Source organism: Acinonyx jubatus, chromosome D3 (assembly GCF_027475565.1).
Source record: "Acinonyx jubatus isolate Ajub_Pintada_27869175 chromosome D3, VMU_Ajub_asm_v1.0, whole genome shotgun sequence".
Lineage (NCBI taxonomy): Eukaryota > Metazoa > Chordata > Mammalia > Carnivora > Felidae > Acinonyx > Acinonyx jubatus.
This window is the reverse complement of record NC_069392.1, coordinates 7,874,214-7,893,474: the sequence shown is the minus strand read 5'-3', so window position 1 is coordinate 7,893,474 and position 19,261 is coordinate 7,874,214. Positions and strand designations below refer to the sequence as shown.

Sequence of the window (19,261 nt, the reverse complement as noted above, 5' to 3'; positions counted from 1 at the left end):
GGTGTCTGCAACCTGAAATACATCAAAAAATAAGATGAAATGGTGGCTGGATAGAGGACATGTATGTATTGATAAAGACACAGCAAAATACTAATTGTGGCATCTGGGTGACGGGTATATAGGTATTCACTGTGCAATGCTCTTCAACTTTTCTTTCTGTTCGAAAATGTCCATAATAAAATGTTGGGGGAAGAGAAGTAAGTCTTCCAAAGCACATTTTTGGCCTGTGTTAGTCACACACTATTATAAAATGAGCATGCATTATAACTTTAAGAAAAATAAAATCATGGGGCACTGGGCTGGCTCAGTTTGTAGAGCATTCAATTCTTGATATCAGCATTTTAAGTTTGAGCCCCACGATGGGGGTAGAGATTACTTAAAAATAAAATCTACAAAAAAAAAAAAAGAAGAAAAAAGAAAAAGAAAATCACACACAAAATCGGAAAGAACACATAACCACAACTGTATTGTTAGTAAAGGAAAGAGGACCAAGAATAAGGAATAAAGCAGATTCACTAATAAGCCTACCAACGAAACAGGCGTATGTGATGACATATCTTTTTTAAAGTTCATGATAAATAACAGAATTAACACATACCTGTTGAGAAAGAAAAAATTCTGCTTGTTTTTGGGAGAGAGGCCCACTGCAAGATACCTCCTCTTCTCTGGAAAAGAATAAAACAAAAATAACAAGGAATTACACAATATGGAAGGGTGAACTAGGTAATGGGGATTAAGGAGCACATGTGTGTTGAGCACCAGGGGTTTATGAAATGTCAAATTACTATACTGTACACATGAAACCAGTATTACACTGTGTATTAACTACAATGGCATTAAAAACTTAAAAAGCCAAACAAACAAAAAAGAATTCCACAACAGCAAGAACGGTAATGCTAACCAAGTCAAATGGCTTCATCAGAAGATCTCAAAAACTTTTAAAATTAATTCTCTCCTCTCAGGAATAGAAAAGACATACTTAAAAAGTGATGTTGAATGACCTGCCAAAGTTCACACCATGTAACTATGGTCAGCTATAGACCTAAATTCTACATAGCATGATCTTTCTACAATGCGAATCTATCGTGGTACCCAGCTTCCAGAATAAAATCCACACTGGGGATTTTATTATAGCAGGGCAGGTGCAATGCTCCATGAGTGATCCTAGCTACTACCTCTCTCCTTTGCCTTTTCTTTCTCACCCACATTCCCAGCCTGATGACGTCCTCGCAGATCTCCTACGGCACCAAGATGCCCCTGCTGCTTCCTTGGCCTGAAAGCCCATTGTCCCGCCCACTGTTGGACTACGGTACACCATCCATCATTCAAGACTAACTGACATGTGATGTCCTCCAAGAATCTCTCCTGACATCTCTCATTTGAGCTGCCACTGTCTCTTACTAGAGAGGCTGAGCACAGCACCTATGCATTGCCACACCTGGCTGCTCGTACTTGCAACTGGATGCCAATACCTAGTGCCATGCCTAGGAATAAAACAGGCACTCAAGAGATTGGGAAATGAATGGATGGAGAGTTTCTAACTCCTTGCTACAGATACAAGATGTGGGATACTTCAGAGCAGAAGAAAGTGGCTTCTCCTAAGACATAACCATTTGCCTAGAAGTTTAGATTATGCAGATTTAACAGACAAGGAATATACGGGTATAAACCTAGACCTGACAAATCTGCATATACACAATAGAAAAGTCTTATTTTGAGAGGAAAAGTATGAGTAATCCCTTTTGCCACATGACTCTAAGAAATGCCTGCTCTACAAGATTTTGATAAGTATAAAAATCAATATTTACTGATAAATAATGTTTTCATAAGCATTCTGCATCTAATACAAGCAGTTTTCAAACTTTCACAAAAATAATATATAAATGGATATTCTGAAAGAAGAAAAAATTCTTCTGAGGTTATGTAATTTGGAGACAGTTGTATGCTCTATCTTAATTCGAGATTAATGATGCACCTGAGAGAAATCCAACAAAAAGAAACTTCATTTACTTTTTTTATTTTATTTTTTTTAACATTTATTCATTTTTGAGAGACAGAGAGAGACAGAGGCATAAGCAGGAGAGGGGCAGAGAGAGAGGGAGACACAGGATCTGAAGCAGGCCCCAGGCTCTGAGCTGTCAGCACAGAGCTCAACGCGGGGCTTGAACCCACGAACCAGAGATCATTACCTGAGCCAAAGTTGTCTGCTCAACTGACTGAGCCACCCAGGCACCCTGAAACTTCATTTACTTTTGTTTAATGTATCATTTACCAAACTAATTGACCAAAGAATCCTTTCCTCACATCTTTTATGAAGTACTAGTGTTCCACAGAAAACACTTTGGGAAACACTGCTCTAATATTCTCTTGGCTTCATTTCTTTCTTTCTTTTTTTTAATGTTTATTTTTGATAGAGCATGAGTGGGGGAGGGGCATAAAGAGAGGGGGGACAGAGGATCCAAAGCGGGCTCTGCGCTGACAGCAGCAAGCCCCATGCGGGGCTCAAACTCATGAACCATGAGATCATGACCTAAACTGAAGTCAGACGCTCAACTGACTGACCCACCCAGGTGCCTTTTTTTTTTTTAATGTTTATTTATTTACTTTTTAGAGAGGAGAGAGTGCAAGGGGGGTAGGGGCAGAGAGAGAGGGAGACAGAGAATCTGACGCAGGCTCCAAGCTCCAAGCTGTCAGCACAGAGCTGAGCTGGACAGACATGGGGCCCAAACCCACAAACTGTGAGATCATGACCTGAGCCAAAATCAGACACTTAACCAACTGAGCCACTCAGGCAACCCCCTTGGCTTCATTTTTGTTAAATATTACTTAATAATCCCTAAGCAGTGTATCAGATTCTGTAGCCATCAGAGCTGCCAAGAACCAGCTCCAGCCCAGGTCTAACAAAGATCAGTAACACAATAGTGACCTAGAGGGAAATGGAAAAAAATTCACAGGCCAAGTTCTCAAATGGAAAACAGTTAGTATCAGGACAGTAAGAAGTCCTTTTCTCTTAGCACACCACTTTAACCAAGGTTAAACCCAAGGCTTGGCATAATTATATATGGCTGCATGCAAAAAGGCTAGAGACAGGTGAGACTCTGAATGAAACTAGACACAGGCTTCTGGTCCCATCTGCCTCTAAAGTCCACAACACTCAGGGCACCTGGCTGCCTTGGTCAGTAGAGCAGGCAACTCTTAATCTCGAAGTTTTGGTTTGTTTTTTTTTAATTTTATTTTTTGTGTGTGTGTTTATTTTTGAGAGAGAGATAGTGTGAGAGGGGGAGGGGCAGAGAGAGAGAGAGACACGGAATCTGAAGTAGGCTGCAGGCTCTGACCTGTCAGCACAGAGCCCTACACAGGGCTCAAAGTCACAAACTGTGAGATCATGACCCGATCCAAGGTTGGACGCTCAATCAACTGAGCCACCCGGCGCCCCTTGATCTCGGAGCCCCACGTGTAGAGATTACTTAAAAACAAAATCTTAGAAGTCCACAATGCTCACAGTTACCAAATGCTTTATTTAAACCCTTCCCCTATCCCTGAAAATTGGGGGTAGCTTATAAGGAAGGACACAGGAGCAATAAGGTTAATAAAATAGAGAAAATCAGCATCATGCAAACTGATTCTATAAGAAACAGAAATACAGTTCCCATAAATGAAGATCGAATTTGGTTCTGGCCTCCATGGTGGCAATCATGGCTGAAATGAACCAGCTTGGGAAGAGCAAGTAAAAACCCCATGGCCCAAACCATCCTTTACTGACTCTTCCTTGGTTTCCTTAAGGCCTCACAAATATATGCAGGAAAAAAGAAATTCTTAAGAAGCCACAGAAGTATTCAATTTAGGAAAAAAGCTACCCACTTAGGAAAAAGTTCAAGTATACCTTGCTTATAAATTCAGTTATTAGCTTAGACAGAATTTTAGACTTACTAGTCCATAAATCAAGGGCACTTAAGTTGGGTTCAGGGATGGGCTCTAAGAAGTCCATGAATCTTGTAAAACTGTACTCAAAAGTTGGCAAAGATGTGCATTTAAAAAAAAATGTTTACTTATTTATTTTGAGGGGGGGCGAGAAAGAGAGAGGAGAGCAGAATCCCAAGCAAGGGGGCTTGATCTCATGAACTGAACTGTGAGATCATGACCTGAGCCAAAATCAAGAGTCAGATACTTAACCAACTGAGCCACCCAGGTGCTCATGCAAAGATGTGCATTTTTTTTTTAAGTTTATTTATTTTAAGAGAGACAGAGACAGCATGCATAGGGAGGAGGAGAAAGAGGAGGACAGAGGATCTGAAGCCGGCTCTGTGCTGATAGCAGAGAGCCCGATGCGGGGCTCGAACTCATGAACCGTGAGTTCATGACCTGAGCTGAAGTTGGATGCTTAACCAACTGAGCGACCCAGGTGCCCCAAAGATGTGCATTTTTAATATTAACCTAGTACATGGCATTTGTAAGATTCTCAGGAATCTGGAAATTCCCCTAAAGGGCTTAAATCTACCACTGTAATTGAAATTTTTTTAATGTGAGATTAATCAGGGCTCCTGGGTGGCTCAGTCAGTTAAGCGTCCAAATTTGGCTCAGGTCATGATCTCACAGTTCATGGGTTCAAGCCCACATCGGGTTCTGGGCTGACAGCTCAGAGCCTGGAGCCTGCTTCAGATTCTGTGTCTCCCTCTCTCTGTCCCTTCCCTGCTTGAGCTGTCTCTCTCTCTCAAAAATAAATAAACACTTAAAAAAAATACATAGGAGATTAATCAATCCACAAAGGTTTTATTTTTTTGTTTTTGACCACTTGCAATACGTAAAACACCAGTTTAGGTCCTGGAGGATATACAGTGTGCTAAGAGGCTTAATCTTGGGGAAAGCTGAGGCCAGCCCAGGTAAAAAGATGGCAGTAAATGGTAAAGGCCAAGGGTGATATGAACTCTGTACTGAGAAGTGGGAAAATCACTTGCTAGTTGGGAAGGAGCAGAGAAAATGATGAGAAGGAAGAAGACATTTCAGGAAACAGAAACAAAAGACGCCAGGGATCCAAGCTTAGAAACTAAAGGTAAGGTCACAGAGGTCAACTGTGGAAGGCCTGGAACACCAGGTGAGGAGACTTTGTGGAATCTGGTGAGGTTTCTGAGCAGGGTATTGACAGAAGCAGGGGAGGCGAGGGACTGAGACAGGAACAGTTACTAAATATCCAAGGAGGAAGCAAGGACCCTAGCCCTTCTGAGGTATGTGACCAGAGGGCATGATGCAGCCACACTGCCCTCCACCTATGCTTCCGATATGCCAGCTTCTCCTGTCTTGGAAGCTGTGTGCTCTGGCAATTCCCCTGGCTCCTTCATTACCTAGCTCCCAGTCCAAAGGCCCCTCCCCAGTGGAACCCCCAGTTACTCCCCACCCGTGGGTCCCCTCTCCTCTTGATTGCACTGCATTGCTCTGAAACTACATTCCTTATCAGTTGGCTCTCTATCATCTGACCTTCCCCCACATAACCCCTCAAGGACTGGACTTTGTCCTCCTGGCTGACAACACAGCACCTTAACGGGGTGCCTGGCACATCGGAAGCACTATTTGTTGAATAAATTAACAAATTTGGGAGATTTATATTAAATCAAGGGAAGAAATACCAGAGAATTTCTACTTCTGTTAGTTCCTTTTAGGAGTAAAGAGAAGCTGTAACTGCAGCAGCTTGCAGACCAGAAGCCTCCACTACAGACTCACGTGGGGCAAACCTATCAGCCAGCTCCTCACTGCAGGCCATTGGCAACTGCCAGCAAAGGAAGCACAGAGGCTAAGTTTCAGTGTGCCCTCTCTTCTGTGATGGCTTTTTTAATTTTTTTAATGTTTATTTATTTTTGAAAGAGGGAGAGACAAAGCGTGAGCAGGGGAGGGGCAGAGAGAGGGAGACACAGAATCTGAAGCAGGCTCTAGGCTCTGAGCAGTCAGCACAGAGCCCAATACAGGGCTCGAACTCACAAACCTGATCATGCCCTGAGCCGAAGTCAGACGCTTAACTGACTGAGTCACCCAGGTGCATCTATGATTGGATTTGTTTTTAATGACAAACACGTGTTGACTGAATATTTATTCCCTCCCTTCTAAATTAACAGTCGGGTTCCTCTTTCCAAACAGGAGTAATTTCATTGGAGGACGGGAGATTTACAAACTATACGATATTTCTTTCCCCTTTCTAATTTTAATACAAATTTCTGGGGCAAAAAAAATAACTTTCCTGAAGAAAAGAGACCTGAAAACATTCCAATAACTTAAAAAAGAAACAAAGAAAGAAAGAAAAGAATAAAAGGACTAACTTGAGAAACTTTTCATAAATGCAATAAAACATTAGAAAAGATCACCAGAAAATAAGATTTCCCTCTTTAAAAGAACCAAGAAACGACTGCAATATATTCTTTTTTTTTTTTTAATGTAAATATATTCTAGGGACACCTGGCTGGCTCAGTCAGAAAAGCATGCAACTCTTGATCTCAGGGTCGTGAGTTCAAGGCCCATACTGGGTGTAGAGATTACTTACATTAAAAAAAAAATTTAAAAACCCTCATTATAATACTTAATGAGAATATTTAAATAATATACCTCTTAATTTCAGTGACAAAATTCAGTTTACTATATGTATGCTATTTTCTGAAGCTATACCTTTTTCTTTGATCCAGAAATGTCATTTACTGGAAAATTATAAAAATTTACATTGGTGTACATTTTTTTTTACCATTACAGAGCATTCTGCATGTTGTACATTTTAAGTGAAATAACATTCCAGTTTCATCTTTGAAGATATAAAATTGTAATAAGTACACAATTTGATTCTCAGTTCTTATGGTTTCAAATTGTTCACCCCTACTTTTTTAAGTTTTGTGTTTTTTTTTTTAAGAGAAAGAAAGCGCCAGTTGGGGAGCAGGGCAGAGGAGAGAGAGGAATCTCAAACGGGCTCCACGCTCAGCACGGAGCCGAATGTGGGGATCACTCCTAGGACCCTGGGATCATGACCTGAGCCAAAATCAAGAGTCGGGGCACTCAACTGACTGAGCCACCCAGGCGCCCCCCAAAATTTTGTATACATTGTAAATCACTATACACTTTTTTTCCTTTTCTTTTTCACACAATGTTACATTAGTTTCTGGTGTACAACATAGTGATTTGACATGAAATGATACATCTTCATAGCAAATACACTGGGTCACACACAAATGAATTCTTAGAACAGGATAAAAACAAAAAAAGTAGCTAGACCTAATTAAATGGGATTAATTTAGGAGAAAGCCAACGCAAAACAAGTCTGAATTTTAACATTTTACAAGACGTGACATTCTGCTACTTGAAGCATATTAAGTAGCCAGAACAAAGACTACAAGACAGCCCCAATGCACTCCTTAGGGGGTCTCAGCTAAAAAAGAAACAAGAGAATAAGAATAGCCAGTATTTGCTGAACATGTACTACACGCCAGGCACAGTTCAGAACACTTACACGGACTTGACATTTGATTGTCACAACAACCCTCTGAGGAAGGAATCAGATCCCCCACTTTACGGATGAAGACACTGAAGAACAGAGAGGGTAAGTAACTGGCTCAGAGTCTCACAGGGAATAAGTGGAGGAGTCAGAATTCAAACCCAGCAGTCCGAGGCCACAACCAGACTCAACCCCACACTTTCCTGCCTCTCCACTAGGGGAAAGACATTTGTAAGCAACGATAAGTAAGGGAGGTTTGGAAGTATTTAAAGGTACTATATAATCCCTCGAGCCCAGAGCCCAAGCATGTGCTAAACAAATCACAACCATACAAAGGCCACTCACAGGAACCACACCCCCCCCCCCCTCAAGGCAGTTAGCCAGCCTTCTTAGGGCAGGTGAAGCTTACTTAAATCAGAGCTGAGCACACTGCCGTGTAATGATCTGTTGGGTGTCAGTCTTCCACACCACACTGTGGGCTCCTTGAGATCAGGGAATATGGAATATACACATATGTATACACACACATGTGTTTTTCCCTCCAAGTAGCAGTAGTTTATTTGGGAGGTGATCCCAGGTAACAGTTCGCGTGAAGGGGAAGCAAGACAGCAAAGTGAGGGAAGGCAATAAAAAGTATGTTATGAGACCACTCACCAGTGTGAGTGACAGACTGCCTATGTTGATTTTCTGCATTCATTCACCCAGCACACACAGGCACATTCTATGAGACACGCACTACACGGAGCACTGGCAAAAATGCAATGAAGCAAGACAGAGAAGGGTCTTAGATCTGAAGGGATGCTAAGGCAGAAGAAACAGATACAAACGAGTAAGCACATAAATGTAACAAGTTACTCAGTGAGAAGAGCTATGAAGGAACTAAAGCTGCCAGGAATATTTGGGATGGAGGTTACTTCAGGTATGTGGTCAGCGAAGGCCTGTGTGATGACACTGGAGCTGAAATCAGAAGAAGTCAGGGTGGAGTGTTCACAAAGCCAAAAGCACGCCTGAGCAGGTGGACTCCTGAGAGTAAAGGGGAGAGTAAGCAGCAAGAGGTAGGGAGGATGATGGGGCCTGATCACACAGGCACTGAGGCTGTGATAAGCTTGGATTCTCATCTAAATTTCAAGGACAATGGCTGAGGGTTTGGAGCAGAAGGGTGACATGGCGTGATTTACATTCACAAAGATTCCCCCGGATGCTGCATGAAAAATAGATGACAGGGAGGGGTGCCTGGCTGGCTCAGTTGATAGAGTATGAGACTCTTAATCTCAGGGTTATGAGTTCGAGCCCCATGTTGGGTGAAGTGATTACTTAAATAAACAAACAAACAAATAAATAAGAAAAACAGATTGCAGGGAGACAAGAGTGGAGGCAAGGAGGCCAGTGAAGAGACTACAGAAGTCATCCACTAAGAAAATGCAGTGTTTGGGCTGCAGGGACAGCAGTGATGATGGAGACAAATGACCTAAGTCCAAACTATCATGCGGGTGTCTGAGTGGCTCCGTTGGTTATGCGTCAGACTCCTGATTTCAGCTCAGGTTGTGATCTCACGGTTCGGGAGTTTGAGCCCCGAGTCTGTCTGTCTGTCTGTCTGTCTGTCTCTCTCTCTCTCAAAATAAATAAATAAATTACAAAAACAAAAACTATCGTGGAGGAACAATTGACTGGCCTGCTGAAGCACTAGCTGTCAGGGTGACAAAGAGGGAGGAACCAAGGACACTCCAAGGTTTTGAGGTTAAACAACTAGGTGAGCAGTGGCACGTCATCCCCAATGCTTAAACTTCCGTAGGCACTCAATCCATTTTCACTGACTCAGTCATTAGCTCCTGCTGGATGCTGACATGGAACACTATCAGTCGGGGTCCCAGCAGGAAACAAATGGCACATTCAAACACGGTGATTTGAGAAGAGTTTAAAAAAGGACCACTTAAAAAACCAGAGGCAGGACACAGAGAAGCCATAAGGGACAATACAGTCCCCAGGACTGGTAACAGTGGGGCACCTTACACCCCAGGCCAGGGAAATCTTCCTACTTCCCCAACCCCAGAATAATGCAGGGAGGACTACCTGATAGGAGTATGACCCTACAACCAGTCCACCATGACCCTGAAGTAAGGGAGCAAGTGGATCAACACCCTGTCCCCACTCCTCACTCTGGATTTCCCACCAGTGCCTCCCAATCAGATGTCAGAGGGCAAGGAGCCCACTCACTGATGCAGCCCATATGGGTCCACTTCTTGGATCTGGAGAGGCAAAAAGATGGTAGCCAGCATGTGAACTCTGAATGAATGAGGATTTACTAAGCCTGTAATTATGCTATTTCACAGGAAAGGGATGTCTATCCGAAAAACCCAAATTACCTTATAGATACATCAAGTTCTTCCTTTTCCATTTTTCTTTCCCCCTCCTCTCTGCTGGTCAGTTCCATGTCAGCATCCTCCACTGACTTTTTCTCACCGTTTTGGAAGTACTGTTGAAGGGCGGTGTACAGTTTAAATACTTGACTGAAAGAAAGCTTACTGTATGCCAAGATCATATGGCGCAGAAATAAACCTATAAAATAAGACATACGCAGGCGAAGGCATTAATTGAAATCCAGGTTACACAGAGTTCATACTATATGTTGCAATCTTGCTTCAAAAGCATCAAAAAGAGACGTTTGCAGTTTCTATTCCCTCCACCTAGAATGTTCTTCCCCATCTCTTACAAAACTGGTTTCCTCTTCGAATGCGTCGTGCAGTCCCCAACCCACTCCCCACCCCTGCACTCCATCATCTTTACCCATCCAATATCTTTTTTCATGGCTATTGGAACCATTTGAATTATCTTATTTACCTATTTACTTTTCACCATCTGGCCCCACCCTACCAGTACGGGATCTCCTTAAGAGGAAGGTCCCTATCTATCTTGTAAGTCCAGAGCCTGGCACACAGGCGATCAACAATAGCTGATGTTGAATAACATAAAAACTACCGTGTGAAAAAGCCAAATGGATGCAGCATGGATATAAAGCTAATAGGAAAGCATCAAGAAAGTCCACATATGCCCTCAATAACATATTCTTACTTAATTCTTTTCATAAAAGTTTAGTTGGTGACCCTGACTTAGGGAGTTGCACAATGCAGACCAGGAGTCCAGAGGACCGTGGGAAGGAGCCATGAACCCCGAAAAGCCCACAGGACTGGGCTAATAGTTGGACTACTACAGACAAAACAGAAGACGCTTTTCTACAAGACAATTATTTAAACATAGAACAAAATGGCAAGGCAGTAAGTACAATCTAAAACATGTCCCACTGTGTTTGTTTAGAGATAGCAGAGTGATGACAGATGTGATTTAGAAAGCTGCTCACTTCAATGAAAATATTCTCTGCTCTCCTTAGAAGAGCTTCATACCTACTACACTCGTTTTGTGAACCTCTGGTTCAGTTCCAGAAAAAGAATCTGACAGGTCATCAAAAAATTGTTCCATATCCTTCAATTCGCCTTCAGCCATCAGTTTGATTCTGAATGAGAAAATTGAGGTGCACATTTTAGGAAGGCCCTTTAAACATCTTTCCATGTTTCACATTCCACAATTATCTCCAATAAATCTATTTTAAAAGCAATTCAGAGATTCATAGAAAATGGTGGCACATAAAACAAACTTTATAATTCAAAATGTCATTCCCATTATTCTGAAAAGTATCACCGTTTTCATCATAAAACCTGTCAGAGTAACACATCAGCTAGCAAAATGGAATTCCCTGCAGCAAATAAAAGAACAAGGTAGATCCATACAGAAAAATAAATTTTGAAATAGGTTTAATGTTAACTACCATTTTTCAAAAAAAAAAAAAAAAGTAGGGGCACCTGGGTGGCTCAGTCAATTAAGGGTCCAACTCTTGGTTTCATAGCTCAGGTCATGATCTCACGGTTCGTGAGTTCGAGCTGCCCATCAGGCTTGTTGCTGTCAGTGCAGAGCCTGCTTCAGATCCTCTGTCCTCTTCTCTCTCTGCCCCTTCCCGGCTTGTACTCTCTCTCAAAAATAAATAAAAAACGTGGCACCTGGATGGCTCAGTCGGTTAAGTGTTCATGGGTTCAAGCCCCGTGTCAGGCTCTGTGCTGACAGCTCAGAGCCTGGAGCCTGCTTCGGATTCTTTCTCCCTCTTTCTCTGCCCCTCCTCCACTTGCACTGTCTCTCTCTCTCTCTCTCTCTCAAAAATAAATAAACTTAAAAAAATTAAAATAAAATAAAAAACATTAAGAAAAAACTAAAGTTCTTAGGAAAACTGAGTTTTTGTTTACTGAGACTTACAAAGATATGTTTTTAGAGAATTCATTACCATGTGCACTTCTCTAATTTTCATCTACGTAAACATATTCTCATATATACAGAAGAAAAGGAAGCTTACCTGATCTGTACTGAATTTGCCAGCTGGGGACAAGATTCTTCAATTAACTTGTATAGTTTAGACAGTGTAATATCTGGGCCCTGGGTAAAGGAGATAGGGAGGTTATGGATAAATTTTAAGGAGCTGGAGAATGATAAACAGTTGTAAACATGAATTTCTCTCTGCTTTAACAATTATTCCAAACATGAAATCTCAAATCAGGAAGAAAAAAAAACAAAAACAAAACTAAAGCACTAAAGTAATACTTTACATTTGCATAGCATTCTTGTTTCATCTGCGGAATAGTTTAAAATGGGAACAAAACAGAGGACCTGAGGACTGAGGACCTGCTGTTCTTTCCTTCTTAATTTTGTAATCATGGCAAAGCTGTAGCCTCTCTGAGCCCTAGTTTCCTTCAGTAAAATGGAGATAATAATAACCATCTCCCTTGCTTGTGCCAGAAAGAGTAAAAAAAGGCTAAGTGCTTCATAAACTGGAAGACATTATACAAACATAGGTGTCCTATTTTTCACAAACATAATCTTACTTGATCCTTCCCCAAACCCTGTAAGGTAGGCAGACATACTATGTGCCCAAGTCCATAAAACATACCAGTAGAGACAAGGAGTATGCAACCTCAGCTGCCAAGACTACAATCTAGGGGCGCCTGGCTGGCTCAGTTGGTGGAATGTGACTCTTGATGTCAGGGTTGTGAGTTTGAGCCCCACCTTGGGTATAGAGATTACTTAAATACAAAATCTTTAAAAAAGAAGAAGACAACGACAACTACAATATAATTGAGGTTTAAAAACTAAACACTGGGGGCGCCTGGGTGGTTCATTTAGTTTGGCGTCCAGCTCTTGGTTTCAGCTCCGATGGTGATCTCACAGTTGTGAGATCAAGCCCTGCATCTCTGAACTCTGTGCTGACGGCTTGGGGCCTGCCTGGGATTCTCTCTCTCTCTCTCTCTTTGCCCTTCCCCCCTCACTCACTCTCTTGCTTGCCTGCTCTCTCCCTCTCTCAAAATAAATAAATAAACTAAAAAAAAAAACAAACTAAACAGTGAATCTTTTTTGGAGAGTAAGTTGACACTATATATGCTAATTTCAGATGTGGCTAACCCAGCAATTCCACTTGTAGGGAAGGTACATTCGGCATGCATTGTTTGAAATGAAGAAAAACTGAAAAGCATCTATAAGTCCATTAATAAAGAGTTAATCTATAATTTATAATAAATTATAAATGTATTTAAATATTAATTAAAGTTAGGAGTTATGTTTCTTTTCTTATTGTGGAATACACTGTAGCTGTTTAAAAAAGAAAAAAAAAAAAAAAAGAATGAGGTAGCTCTATTCAAATGTGCTGATATGGAAAGGTCTCCAAGACTGGTTAAGTGAAAGGAGCAAGCTGCAGAATAGAAGTCACATTTATGTAAAAAACAAAAAACAAAAAAAAAACTTTTTAAAAATTTAAGCAGAATTAAAAGGATGCACACACATATATATATATATACTTAAAACCATATGCCTCCATCTATCTATATACAGGCATTTAGCAAAAGGTCTAGAAAGATCCATTCTGGCCTGTGGCCAAACGAACGAACATTAACAGTGATAATCTCTGAGAGGGAAAAGGATTGGAGGCCATGCAGAACCATAACCTTTCACTCCATCAATTTTAGGATCAACTGAAGTTTTTACAATGAATCTTTGTGTGTTAGTTAAGTAGTTAAAAATTAACAAATTTGGGGGTACCTGGGTGGCTCAGTCCGTTGAGCAACAGACTCTTGATCTCAGCTCAGGTCATGACCTCACAGTTTCTTCAGTTTGAGACCCACACTGGGCTCTGCACTGACCATGCACAGAGCGTGCTTGGGATTCTCCCTCTCCCTCCCTTTCTGCCCCTTCCCCACTCTCTCTCCCTCTCTCTCTCTCAAAATAAATAAGTAAACTTTAAAAAATGAATTTTTAAAAATTAACTGTTTAAAGCCAAATTTTGCAAAGGAATTGGGAGTCTGGTTGGAATGTTACTACACCACATAGTATTCAGCCAGACAAAGAACCCAAAGGAAAATCTAGGACAAAAAACACGGTATGAGCAAAGGCAGAAAGATGTGTGAGTTAAAACACAAGTACTGTTTTGTTTCTTTTCTCTATTACCAAATCTTTTAGTATTATAACTTTTATTTCAATAGTGGGGAAAATGTATTTGTAACAATAGTAATGAGGCTAGGACTGGGAGCTACAAGTAATAGAGACCCCATTCCTTTTATTCAACCAGGTGGGCAAGCCACTTAACCTCTGTGTCCTCAGTACCCCTTCTCTCCCCCAACATACAGGTGATAGACTATAAAAAGTCAAGTATATTGATAATGTGGGGGCCCAGGACTCCAGATCTTTGTTTCTGCCACCACTGCTCAATAGCCAACTGCTCATCCTTCAGTACCACTTCTTCTAAGACCTCCCACTCCACCGGAGTTCACACATCTGCCACAAGAGGGTTTATTCCATTTCACTTATTCCACATGTTTACTTAGGCGCTCTACTCAGCTGTGGGGATATAAGGGTGAACAAAAGTAGGATAAAACACTGCCCTCATTGAAGTTAGTCTACTAAGGGAGAGACATTAGTCATAAAATCACACACATAAATGAAAACAAAAAACCCCACAACCTATATAAAAGAAGGTACATGCTTTATGAGAATACATGAAAATGAAAATAGTTAACATTGAGCATTTACTATGTGCCACAAACTATGTGCTTTCCATGGATCTTCTAATTTAATACAGCCATCCCCATAGTTCTATCATTGTCCTCGTTTTACAGAGAATCCAAGTAGATTATAGAACTTGCCAGAGTCACACAGCCAGTACGTGGTGAAACTATAACCTGAGTCGGAGAAATGAAATAAAACATGTGAGGTGCTTAGCAAACAGGAAGTGTTCAATGTTCGTTATAGGTCATTATTACTACTTATTGCGGTCCTCTAGGTGCCTGTATGATTCATCTGTCTCCAACTCTCAGGACTACGTGTAGCCCCTTTCTATAGAAGACGCAAGATGTCAGAAAATAACTCTTACCCAGTCACTCAGCTAATAAATGCTGGAGCCAAATATGAACCTGCAAGAAAAAAATGCATGTAACAGCGCCTAGCCCATGGTAAGCACTCAGTTAGCAGGTGGTATTAACTCCTTTATTTATTTTTATTTTTTCGGTCCTCCAGGGCTGAAAGAGTATCTGATGAACACTCGCGCCCCCAGGCCCAGTGAGGTGTCCCGCAGAGAACAGGTGCTCAGAAAAGGTTTGCTGAATGAGCGGGAGCCGGTCGGTGGGGGCCGCTCACCTGCAACAGCGGCAGGAGCAGCTGGTTGAGCCTCCGCCGCTCCATGAGGCTGACAGCGCCCTCGCCCGTGCGGCCCATCTCGTTCAGCAGCACCAGCACTGCGATCTTATACGGAGTCACCCAGTCCTTGATGCCGAACACGTTGGCGTGCACTACCCCATTGGTCATCATGGGGTTGAAGTACAGGCTCTCGTGGACGCTAGCCATGGCGCCCCGGGACTAAATCCAGGAGCCCGGCCGACCGCCGGGTTCCCGCTTGAAACACACCACAGCCAGCCCTAGGCCTCAGTTCGCCCGCGCTGTAGCCCAGGATACGGGCATCTTCGCCGTTGGCCAATCAGAGAAGCCAGACCAAAGCACATGGAAGGGCTACAGCCAATCATAATGTCCAGGGGTGCTGCGCAGGGTGGGGCAAAGGCGGTGTACTTAAAGACTGAGTCCCTACAGAAACTCGAATGAAAGGAGCAGGTTCCGGGGTGACTTGGAATGGAACCGTGGAAGGGAGCTGACGCTTTGGAACCGGAGCTGAACAGGTTGTGGTGCGGCGACTGCCCTTTTGTTTAATTCGAAAACAGTTAAAATTGAATTTTGAAACGAAGCAACAAAATTAAATTTGTACCTTTAAAATTTGTATTTGATCCATTATGTTAATTTCTAAATTCAAAATTTGAGAGTTTCATTAAACTATTTTAAGACATGATGAAGCATTTTTTTCTCAGTACTTCACAAATGCCATTTGGAGACAGCCAAGTCAGGTTGCAAGTGACCTTGCATCCTTACATGAAATGGAAGGTAACATCACTTTCATTTAGTGAGCCTCTGTTTCCTACCTAATAAACTACAAGATCCGTAGTCTGGCATTTGTATCCCTCCAAAATCAATCCCTAGACAATATTTTAAATCTGATTTATTACAATTCCCCTTCCATTCATCGATATCTCTCCCAAGACACTTCTCTATAGCCTGACTTATTATTAATAATGATTTGCCTGTGTAGTAGTGTCTATGACCCTTGAAAGAAAAACCATGTCTATTCAACTTTGGCTATACACATGCACTGTGCCTAGTAGTGCCTTGTGTTTGTTTTTGGAGAGTTGCGGGTGTTTTTTTTTTTGTTGTTGTTGTTTTTTAAGGTTTATTTATTTATTTTGAGAGAGAGAGAGAGATGCTCAGGGTGGAGCTGGATTCAGGGCTTGATCTCAGAGCCGTGAGATCATGACCTGAGCCAAAATCAAAAGTCGCAGGACTTAACTCACTGAGCCACCAGGCATCCCCTAGGGCCTTGTTTTTGTTGTCTCAATCACTATTTTGTTGGATAAGTAATGAATGAATATGTGGTTTTAGTTCACAAAAACAGAAAAGGAGGCAGGTTATATACAGACTAAATAACTGTGCCAGAAAAGAAGTTATTGATAGCTTGGAATACAAGACGTTGATGCCATATCTTGAGAACTCTTCCCATGTTACACATACAATTACATATATTTTGGACATATGACTGTGCATTTCACCACATACAATACCTATGTAACCATGTCTTATTTATAAAGGGGGAAACTGACTTTTTGCAGGAAATTTAATTCGTAAATAACTTCTTTCCTTGCCTCAGTTTATTTTTGTAAAACCATCCCCCTTCCCTTTTTTTTTTTTTTTTTTTTTAATGAAAAAGCATACTTAACATTTCACAGCTCCCTCAGAATCTTTTTGCATGGTGGGTATAGCATAGAATAAAAGTTGGTGAAGGACATTTGTGGAACTTTTATTCAACCTTAAAATCCTGAATAGAAAAACATTACTGAATGTAAAGAGGAAAGTAAGTGTTTGAAAATCCTAACTAACAATTTTACTCTAAATTGATAAGACTTTTGAGTCATTCATTTATTTATTCAATAAATGTATGCTGAGCTCCTACTATATTCAAGGCTGTTCTAGATGCTGGACATAAAAGTGGTGAACTTCTAGACTAAAAGTTGCAAACTGGTGGCCTCTGAACCAAATGTGGCCCATCAGATGTGTTTTTGTTTTTTTTTTTAATTTTTTTTTTTTAACGTTTATTCATTTTTGAGACAGAGAGAGACAGAGCATGAATGGGGGAGGGTCAGAGAGAGAGGGAGACACAGAATCCGAAACAGACTCCAGGCTCTGAGCCATCAGCACAGAGCCCGACGCGGGGCTCGTACTCACGGACGGCGAGGTCATAACCTGAGCGAAGTCAGACGCTTAACTGACCAAGCCACCCAGGCGCCCCGTGTTTTGTCTTGCATAATGTTTGCCAACACTTAAAAATTAAGAAATTTCAGGGGGCTTAGGTGGCTCAGTTGGTTAAGCATCTGACTTTGGCTAAGGTCATAATCTCCCACTTTGTGAGTTCAAGCCCCACATCAGGCTCTCTGCTGTCAGCTTGGAGCCCGCTTCAAATCCTCTGTTTCCCTCTCTTTGCCACTCCCCTGCTCTCTCTCTCTCTCTCTCAAAACTAAATAAATATTAAACATTAAAAAAATTTTAAGAAATTTGATACCTCTGAAAAAGTCTATTTCCAGCTTCACTTGAAAAATTAGAATATTTGGCAACATGGTTTATTCCTGTGGGGTAATAATTAACTGGATATAAGAAGCAAGAGCCACCTTTATTCAGGGAACGCTGTCCCCAGATCACAATAGTCCTGGCCATTCATTATTGCCTCTTAAAAGGCAGATCGAGTCACCCATTTACCCTACTTTACCCATTGGTGCAGCTTCACCTGGACATTTGGGTTGGAAATTCCTGTTTCCATCTGTATATATTTGATTTTAAGAACGTGGTTAAATGTTACCAAAATTCTGAAACCATTTTAACTGTTAGGGATGTACTGCACCATTATGTAACCATTTTCATAGCAATTTGTTCAAGCCTTATCAAACCTTGGGTTTTTTTTTTTTCTTTTTACCAATGATTTGCATAAGTAACTACCTCTGATGGACTGTGTGAGTGCCTCAAGGGCCGGCACCCGGTTTTGTTTTTTCAGTCTTTGCAGTGACATAGGCACCTGACATCTGGTATGTGCTCATTATTGCCAAGATTCCTTTGAGTCAGCTGTGCTTCAGATCCTTAAAATTCACTCTAAAAATATTTCTGAGTACCTATTCTGTGCCAGACATTGTGGTAAGTCCTAGGGATACAGCAGCGAATATAGAAACTAGTTATTTGACCTCATAGAAAAAAAAAGTGGCATAGGTCACGAGTCAGAAATCCCTGATGAATCACCCTGTCTCTGGGAGACTAAGAAGGACATCCTGTTAGAGATGTGTGGTTGGCCTCCCTTACTTTTTTTTTTTTTAAGTTTGTTTATTTTGAGAGCAAGAGGGTGGGCACACATGCATGAGTGGGGGAGGGGCAGAGAGAGAGAGAGAGTGGGAGAGAGGGAGAGAGAGAATCCCAAGCTATCTGTGCAGAGCCCTACGCAGGGCTCTAACTCACGAACCGTGAGATCATAACCTGAGCAGAAATCAAGAGTCAGAAACCTAGCCAACTGAGCCACCAGGCGCCCCTGGCCTCCCTTAATTTTAACTATGAAAACTGAATGCTGGGAGCACCTGGGGGGCTCAGTTCTTTGAGCATCTGACTTTAGCTCAGGTCATGATATCATAGCTTAAGATTTTGAGCCCCATGTTGGGCTTTGGGCTGACAGCACGGAGCCTGCTTTGGTTCCTCTGCCTCCTTTCTCTGCTGTGCCCGTACTCTTTCTCTCCGTCTCTCAAAAAAAATTTTTTTTTGAAAAAGAGTTTAAAAATATGAAAAATGAAAATTGAGTGCTGACCTCCTACACCTTTCACATTTCAAAGCAGCCCTCCAAGTCAACAAAAGAATCAAGGATTTATAACTTGTAGTGGACTTTGGCTTATTTTTTTGTGTGTGTTGAGCATTCTCTACTATCTTCCCCAAAATGTGTTGTCTTTGATTTGAACAAAGTTACTGAACATGCCCATCTGAATATAGGGATGGGCATATGGCCCTAGTAGAGCCCATCAGATCCTTCTCCAGGATTGCCATATGGACTATGGAAAAAGAAGAATCCCTTTTTCTCCTGGGGATGCTAGGTGG

The 19,261-nt window shown here is 41.6% G+C and overlaps 1 protein-coding gene across 2 annotated transcripts in view; it reads right to left on the bottom strand.

Annotated features, from left to right (window-relative positions):
• The window catches only part of ANAPC5 (anaphase promoting complex subunit 5), a 42,861-nt gene extending 27,363 nt beyond the window's left edge, over positions 1-15,498 (bottom strand). The window contains exons 1-5 of one of the 2 annotated variants that reach the window (XM_027043935.2): positions 15,182-15,498; positions 11,859-11,938; positions 10,861-10,970; positions 9,826-10,018; positions 599-665 (exon numbers count right to left, since the gene is read on the bottom strand). In XM_027043935.2, coding sequence (XP_026899736.1) covers positions 599-665; positions 9,826-10,018; positions 10,861-10,970; positions 11,859-11,938; positions 15,182-15,388 — 657 coding nt within the window. In that variant the 5' untranslated portion in view covers positions 15,389-15,498. The remainder of the gene's footprint in view (positions 1-598; positions 666-9,825; positions 10,019-10,860; positions 10,971-11,858; positions 11,939-15,181) is intronic. The other variant, XM_015063778.3, reaches the window with a different exon arrangement.
• Positions 15,499-19,261: the final 3,763 nt, after the last annotated feature.